The sequence below is a fragment of the Glycine max genome, chromosome 20 (genome assembly GCF_000004515.6).
Source record: "Glycine max cultivar Williams 82 chromosome 20, Glycine_max_v4.0, whole genome shotgun sequence".
Taxonomy (NCBI): Eukaryota; Viridiplantae; Streptophyta; class Magnoliopsida; order Fabales; family Fabaceae; genus Glycine; species Glycine max.
In genome coordinates, this window is record NC_038256.2 from 31,485,374 (window position 1) to 31,494,246 (window position 8,873).

An 8,873-nucleotide genomic window follows, 5' to 3' on the forward strand; every position below is an offset into this window, starting at 1 on the left:
TATGCAAGAAGAAAGTAGTTTTTCTCTCTAAAACTGTTAGAAAATTAAAATAAAATAAAAGAAATAAATAAGAAAAAAATGCGAAGCCTTGAATTAAATAACAAATAACAATAGCAAAATAAATTTAATTGACAGAACATGAATCAATAGTGCACTATATCATGCAATAAAACAAAGAAAATATAAATTAGGGGAATAAATAATTAGCCTGGGTTGAAGCGCGCAAATACTATCCTTAGAGAGAAAACGCTTTACTGCACTAGTAGGAAAATTTGATTGCACTCCTCGCCCAAGATAGGACAACCCGTTGGTTCTGATCGTGTGTAGCGAAAGGATCCTCCAACCTTCTGAATACCAATGCTCTTGCTCTCAAAAATAAGTTTTTATAAGAGAAGGAATAAAAAAATTTAGGGAGAAAGAAATCAAATTGTTGTTTTGCTTGTGTGTTTTCTAGAAAGGAGGAAAGAAATATATATAGACATAGACTCTCTTATGCAACAACAAAAATCTGACCGTTGGAAACCAACTTACTGGTGTCAAAACAAACGTAACAAATTACATTGACCTATTAAAACAAAATTTTAGAAAAATAAAAAATCTAATTTTACGTAATAGATTCTAAAATAAATATTTTATTTTATAAAATAGAATTAATATAAGTAATATATATTTATAAATTTTAAACTATAAAACAAATATTTACTAACAGATGCACAATATTGGAAAGGAGATTATGTTGGGGTTTTTCTTTACCCAAGGGAGGTGCATTAGTAACAGGAGAGGTTAAATAACACGAGTCTAATAATAAAAAAAAGAAGCCCAATGGGTTCTCCAAACAAAACCGGAATCATATCCCAAACTCCTTCCTCCCTCTGGGTCTTGAGGTACAAAACCCTAATCACCGCTTCGAGCTCTGTCATTGTCTCAAGTTCCAGGTTTCAGCGATTTCGATCTCGCATAGCATTCTACAATGGCCGTGAGTACCTTCTTCTTGCACTACCCGAACTTAATTATCTTCCATTTTATTTCATTCACTTAATCATCTTGGCAGCAACGTATAAGCCTGTTTACTATGCTGATATTAGTGTTGCCACGTATTTTTTATGTGGGGGGGGGGGGGGGGGGGTTCATTTACTGGAATTATGTGGTACATTAGTATTTAATTAGCAGTATCGGGGTGTGGGGATATGTTTCAGCAAGACCAGATTCGTGTTCTTGGTGCAGGTTTTGGTTTTCTGATTTAAAGGTCTCTTAGCGCAGGGGTAATTAGTATTTATGCCTCCTTTGGTATTAATACTCATTAGCCTAATTGCTTGGTTATTGGGAGACCTGGATACTTTGTATTTTGTTGTTTTTGGTAAAAAAAAACCCTACATCTTCATAGCTGAGCGATTTCAATGCTCACATTGAGTGTAGAAGGTCACACAATGTGATTAATTGTGCCTTATTTTTTAATTTATTCTGGTCTTCCTGTTTTTGCAGACTATTCCAGTTAACCCCAAGCCTTTCTTGAACAATTTGACTGGGAAGCCCGTAATTGTGAAACTCAAGTGGGGAATGGAGTACAAGGGTATGACTATGATGCTTTGTAATGAGTCAATTGTTCTACTGTTATTTCCCTGTTACACTTTCATTTCAGTGTTTAATCGTTAGCTTGTGCATGATTTTTTTTTATCATGTATTCACTGTGTTATTTTATTTTTCAGGCTATCTCGTTTCCGTTGATTCCTACATGAACTTGCAGGTTATATATCTAAATTAATTTTTAGGTGTTTGTTCCGTATATGAATGATCATTGACTTGGGGCTCTGGGCTTGTTTTTAATATCTGTGAATATCTCTGTAGCTGGCCAACACTGAAGAGTACATTGAGGGACAGTTTACTGGAAATTTGGGAGAGATTTTAATCAGGTAAATTCCACATCAACTATTCTATTTGTTAGTAGTGGTTTTTTATGTTTTGATAAGGCATAGGAGGTTTTAAAATCTAATCCAAGCCTTTAAGTCAGAAAGAAAAAACTGAACCAATAAAATCTTCAATAACAAAATCCCCTAAAACCCTACAGTTTGAATCTGTTTTCATATTCCATTTTTTAAATTGAACCCAACCATACCCCTTGTATTATTATGATTGTTGTCGTATTTTTATTGTTCCACCGCAAATAAAATCAAGTGACCATCCCTTATAGAAAAGACCATTAGAATCAATGTCATTGTATCACTGCTTAAGATGCTTGAAGCCTTTTTTGTCTTTTAGGTACTAAAAGATTAAATCACACCATTACTTGAGATAAGCAAACTCATTTTATTACAATCAATTGTTGTTGTATATTTTAGTGACTTAGAAATCAAACTAGTTACTGAAGTAGCTAGTTCTTTTAAGAAAATATGCAAACCATTTGCTTGAAGGGAAAAAAATATACAAGTTAAATTGTGCTATTTGAAAAATGTTGAAGTGTTAAAGGAATATTTTAAATAGCAATAGTCAAGAAACTGAATCATCCAATCTAGTTCAATTTGCTTTTAATCGGATTGGATAGTAGTATATTCAATCTTTTTCAAATCAGTTTGCAGTTTAAATTCTCATTATAGTTTTCACTATGTTTTCACATTGTTGTGAACACTTGAAACTAGAATTTATAATCATTTTTTTCACTCGGTTTTGTAACATATTTTGGGAGGTAGAAGATAACATGGTATATGGTTTCTGAATCGTGTTGTTTAAATTGAAAAGAGTGATATGAAGTTGGTTTATATTGCTTACACCACCTAAATATTATTGCCAATGCCGATTGATGTCCTATCTGTAATCCTTGTATATGTGTCATGTTGTATATAAATTTTTTATTATAATGCTACAACATTTTGTTGTTTTTTGTACTTCTGAACATGATATAAAATCCAATACAACAAGAAAGCTAATATATGCATTTCCTCCTTTGAGCTGACTTTGTATAATTTATTTCTTCTAATTAAGATTTATTTCACTTTGACTTACTTTGCGAGTCATATCTTAAATATCTTATTTCATTGTCTGTGACTTCGTATTTCTAGATGTAACAATGTTCTCTACCTTCGAGGAGTACCGGAGGATGAGGAAATCGAAGATGTTGCAGAAGACTAGATAGTGATAAAAGCTGCTAATGGCTATGACATAAAATGAACTCGAATTTTCTACTGTTTTTGTATCTTAACTTAAATGTAGGTTTTTTTGTAGTTGTGTAGAGATTTGAAATGATGCACTCGCTTGTGTATAGGGTGCCTATGTTCAAGTTGTCTGTTATTTTATTTTCATGCTTCTGAATATGTTATTTCTCTGTTTATGTAATAATCAATATCATTTGAACACATCGATAAGTCGTCCTTAATCATACTCCTATCATTTGAGTGTTTTCAGAAGAAATCAAGCCCTGGTATGGAGAAAAATACTGATAGATATTCACATTCCTCAGGTGATTATGTTTGGATGGAATATTTAAAACAGAAAAAGTAATTTAAACAGGAATTTAAAATTCTTTAAGATAAAATTTGGTGTTTGGATATTTTATTTGAATTTTTTTAAAATTTAAGAAATTTTAAACAAAAATTTCAGTTAACTAAAATTAAGGAATTTTAATTCCTGACTAAAACAGAGAGAATTTGAAAATTCTTGCTATTCTCAGGCTCCTCCGACCCTTTCTCACTCTTGTTGGACTGTTCCTCACACTCTCGCTCGACCCTCCCTCGCTATCACTTTGACAGTTTTGTTCTCTTTGGTTTGTTGATTTCTCATCTCTGTTTTCTTTTTCTTCTCTAATCTAGGGTTTCTTGATTCAGATTTTGTCATTGGTTTGTGTTTTTTATTTTGTTTCTTAATCTTGATTTCAATTCATTGATTTTGTGTTTTTGATTTGTGTTTTGTTCTTGTTATTGTTTCTTTGGTGTAATAGCATGGTTTAGGTTCAAAATATTAACACAATGCCCTCCCCTGTTGGTGGAGGATTAGGCGTCACTATTTTAGATTCATGCAATCATTTTGTGGTATTTTGTGGTGTGGATGGGTCGAAATTAGTTGTCCAATTTTGAAAATAAAAGAAATTTAATTTTTTTATCTAAATATAAAATTTTAAAAATGAAAGAATTTCAATTGAAGTATTTAAAATTCTTTAGAATTTTAAATTATTTCATTCAAACATACTCACTCTTAATGCATTGTGCTTTTCATATATTTTAAATACCGGTGAAATCGAGACTAGCATTTCTACAATGCACTATTGCTAGTTTTTCATCTCTTTTCACTTTTCTTTCATTTGTATCAAACAATTCCACTTTTATCTCTCATTGTATCTCTCTTTCATCTATAAACAATCTCACTTTCTCTACATTTCACTTCTTACAACCATCCTTTTTCATTCCTTTTCATCCACCTCTTCCTAACACAATGTTAATCGTTTTCCTTTTAGGATCAGTATTCCTTGAAAGTTTGGTAAAAGTACAGAGTTACAAAATGAATGTAGACATTGTAAATTCAATACAAGGAATCGAAGGACAGTTGACATTTTTCAAAAGATTAGGAGTAAATTACTCCATTCGTTTATTTTGTACCGTTTACATAAAACTTATAATGCAAAGACATGGCACAAAAAATTTCACTTTTTAGTGAAAATCTTATACCCGAACTTGAAATGATTAAAAATGTTTTTTTCTTCTTAAATTTAAGTTACTTACAATTTTTTTTAGGATAAATTATATTTTTAGTTGTTAAACTTTTATTAACTTTGTTTTTAGGATAAACTATATTTTTAGTTCTTAAACTTTTATTAACTTTTTTTTTTACTTCTTAAACTTTTATTTGATCATTTATTAACTTTTGTTTTTACTTCTTAAACTTTTAATTGATCAGTCTTATCTTAAACTATTTTTCCGTTTTGTTTTTAATTTTTCTCTGCAATCAAGTTTCTCCGTTACAGTGACGTGGCAGATACATTTTGTGATTAACTTTTTTTAGCAACTAAATATCATCAGAAATTGTTTGCCTAGAGTATTTAATGGGTATTAAACAATTTCCGGTGATTTTAAAAAGCTAGAAAATGCCTTATTTTATAAAACCAAATACAATCCAATCACGAAACAATTCTCTTTTCTTCATTATTGGTTTACGTACTCAAAGAAACTAAAACGACATAACAATTGAAATCGTATTAGTTTCATCCAAACAAAACAGAGAAAAAAGAATCTGCACAAGCCATATCCAAAGAAGCAAACACGTATATGATTGGAAGTAAAAAGATGAATGCGCACACCTTAATGGGGAGGTGGGCGTTTGGTCGGCGACATTGTCAGTGTTTTGGGCATCGGGGTTCTTAAGACAAATTAGGTGAATCTTTTTGTTTTATTGTTTTAATTGAAACTTTTGTTTACTTGTTTTTTTTAGATGTAGATGTAATTTTGTATTCGGTTTTTATGTATTATAGAATTATGATCGAATGTGATAATTTTTTTTTATTGTTTTTCAGCTATGAGGGGTGATGTGGTTGGAGATGCAGAAGAAATTCAAAATGGATATGAATATGAAGATAGAGTTGGAAGAGAAGAAGTATGAGAAAATGGTGATGCAGATTCAGAGGCATACGATGAGGATGATGCATAAGACTATGGATTCTATAATGAAGACGCTGAAGGAGAAGAAAAAGAAGAAGTTGAAGATGCAGATGATATTCAAATTGACGTTGAAGATGGAGATGTTAGAGGTTCTACAGAAAATGCTGGGGATGATGGCATAGTTATTGATGATGTTACAGACATCTTGAAGTTTGACATGGAAAATTTGAGCATGGACGATCTTAGGAGGTTAGATTTGTCTTGATTTGGAAGTTGGCTATTTATTTTATTACTAGTATGCTAGAATTAGTGGTTTTTCTGTTTGCAAAAGTCATGTAGTTAGAGACAAGAAAGGTGAACTTTTGCAATAGACTTTTGTGTGCTCCAGAGTTGGTTTTAAGCAAAAGAACGGTTTGAATCCAAACTGTAGAAAGCACAGATCGAAGAACGGAACAAGGTGTGGTTGTGATGCAATGTGTCGTGTTTATGTGAATATACACAATGGGCGGTGGTATGTGTCGAAGTTGAATTTTGATCACAATCGTGGAGCGTTGGGTGTTAATTTTTCAGCGTTGCTAGCTGCTCATGGAAAAATGAGTGCAACTGATATATTGCAAATTGATAATTTTTGAAATGTTGACATTAGACCTCCACTCATTTATGTAGCATTTGTGAACTCGGCTGGAGGATTTGAGAAGGAGGATTTGTAATAAAAGATATTTACAATCAATCAAGCGGGCAGAGGTGGGAGCAATCAACTGATGTGAGTGGAGCTTTCAGTTTCTTTCGGGAGTTGGGTTCGAAAGGCCCATTACTTTATGTATCTCACACAGTTGATGACGAAGTGAGGCTGCAACATTAATTTTGGGCGGACAGGGAGAGTATTATGAGCTATCAAGTGTTTGGGGATGTTTTGGCATTTGATGCAACTTGTAAGAAAAATAAGGACCTATGTCTCGTTGTTGTTTTTTTGAGTGTCAACCATCATAATCAAACTGCCATTTTTGTTGCCCAAATTGTAATGAATGAGACCAAACAAACATAGGTGTGGTTGTTGGAACAGTTTTGGACTCAATGAATGGAAAGACCCCTTGTTCGGTGATAACTGACGTTGATCTTACAATGAGAAATGTAATTAGAAGAGTGTTTCCCAACGTGCATCGTAGGCTGTGTGCATGGCATTTGCTTCGTAATGCACAAAGTAATGTCAAAAAATGTGAAATGATGCTATATTTGAAAAGATGTATGTTGGGAGAAATTGAGGATGATGAATTTGATAGAGTTTGGAGTGAAATGGTGGAGAAATTTGGTTTGGAGAACAACAATTGGCTGAAGGAGTTTTAAGACAAAAGAAGCATGTGGTCTCCCCCTCATATCCGGGGAAATTTCTTTGCAGGTATACACACTACTTCTTGCTGTGAAGCATTTCATAGCCATCTTGTAAAGTATTGTCATTCACAGGTTAATCTGACAGACTTTGTCCAACAATTTCACATGTGCCTCACATATTTGCGTTTTAGAGAATTTGAGGCTAATTTCTATTCTAATAATGGTGAGCCTGAGTTTGAAACCAATTATCATTCTTTGGAGACATTTGCAGTAAAGCACATGACTAAGGAAATGTTTTTGCTATTTGCACCTTATCTGAATAGAGCATCATTCATAAGGGTTGTTGATTGCCATGAAACCTCAATGCTATCTATTTTTACTGTTCTCAAATATTCTACAAGTATAATGTGGCAGGTTTCCTATTGTGCATCAAAAACTCAATTCAAATGTTCTTGTACGAGGATGGAGTCAATTGGATTGCCATATGAGCATATATTGGCTGCAATACTTCATTTACACTTTTCTGAAGTACCAAAGTCTTTGATGCTGGATAGGTGGTCAAAACATGCAAAAGAAGGAATTGTTAGATGTTATGCTCATGGCTCAAACTATTGGAATTTGGATTCGATGGCTAAATATGTGACTTTAGTGCAAATATCTAGACAGGTGTGTGATTTTGCGCATCGTGACCAAGAAGACTATGATCATTTCATGAATTTACTTGGCTGTCAACTAAATAGGATGAAGGTTAAGTATAGTGCAGTACTAGCGGTAGAAACAGATGTCAACCCATAACCTGAAAATGATATCGAAGAAGTACTTGACCTACCTGTTGTTAGACCGAAAGGATCGATGTGGGTCAAGCAAGAAGACTCGATCTGGAAGATCTCGTAAGGTGTAGACATGTAGCAGGTGTGGTGGAAATGGACATAACGAGATCATGCGGTAGCAGTAATCAACATTATACTGGTGATGGCAATCCGGATGGGGTTATTCCCCTAGTCAGGAGAGCAATGTTGTTCATGAATTTGACCTGAACCCCAACAATGGGTCAGTATGTGGTGTTTTGACATGATTAAATTTACAACAGTTGCCTATTTCTTATGTTGTGTATGATTATTAAAATAAATGTTTCTGTTGTAGTGAACATGGAGGGCATAATGCCATTGTCAGGAGGAGGCATGGAGACATTTAGTGAAGGATTTTGCATAATTTGTTGACAATGAAGTTTATGGGTTCATTTGTTGTTTCAGTGTTGTCATTTGCTTTAAGTGACACTTTGTTTTGTGATAATTGTAGAATATTTGACCTTGTGGTGGTGAACCTTGGCTGACTTGTTTTAGTTTAATTATGTGTCTTGATTACTCTAGAGCAATTGACTTTGTCATATGGTAACATTGACACTTTGTTTTGTGATTAGGTGTTTATCATTGAAATATATTGTTAGTAATAAAAGAACAACCAGCAAGCGCACGTGTCGGCCCCTAGTTTTTTTTGCTATTTTTTATTTCTCCTGTTGGCTTCCTTGTTGGATCAAGTGACCTCATAATAATTAAGAGAGGATTAAATTAATTATTAATGAACCTTTACTAATTAAAACTTATCCTTCTTAATGTTACTAGATTCAATTATGTTTTTACTAGAAAGTAAAGAACAAAAATAGAAACTTTAACCAAAAGTAAAAACGATAATTAAAGTGTACAACGGAAATTAAAGAGTATAGGGAAGAAGAAGACAAACACAAGAATTTATACTGGTTCGGCAACAACCCGTGCCTACATCCAGTCCCCGAGCGACCTACGGTCCTTGAGATTTCTTTTCAACCTTGTAAAATCCTTTACAAGCAAAGATCCACAAGGGATGTACCCTCCCTTGTTCTCTTTAAACAACAAAGTGGATGTACCCTCCACTTGAACTGATCCACAAGAGATGTACCCTCTCTTGTTCTCAGTCACAACAACCCAA

General features: G+C 33.3%; 1 protein-coding gene and 1 long non-coding RNA gene across 3 annotated transcripts; both read left to right on the top strand.

Moving 5' to 3' along the window:
* The first annotated feature begins 814 nt into the window (after window positions 1–814).
* On the top strand, window positions 815–3,347 carry LOC100499965 (probable small nuclear ribonucleoprotein F). Its single transcript, XM_003555695.5, has 5 exons — window positions 815–976; window positions 1,483–1,570; window positions 1,707–1,744; window positions 1,846–1,910; window positions 3,054–3,347. Exons 1-5 carry the CDS (start codon window positions 971–973, stop codon window positions 3,121–3,123), a joined length of 267 nt encoding a protein of 88 aa, XP_003555743.1. The 5' UTR covers window positions 815–970; the 3' UTR covers window positions 3,124–3,347.
* A 1,766-nt stretch (window positions 3,348–5,113) lies between these two features.
* On the top strand, window positions 5,114–8,311 carry LOC102668748 (uncharacterized). Of its 2 annotated transcripts, XR_005890235.1 has the most exons (4): window positions 5,114–5,355; window positions 5,495–6,975; window positions 7,323–7,958; window positions 8,052–8,311. It is a non-coding gene; the product is annotated as an uncharacterized lncRNA (long non-coding RNA). The 2 variants fall into 2 exon arrangements; XR_420286.4 differs by having other exon boundaries at window positions 5,495–7,958.
* The last annotated feature ends 562 nt before the right edge of the window (window positions 8,312–8,873 follow it).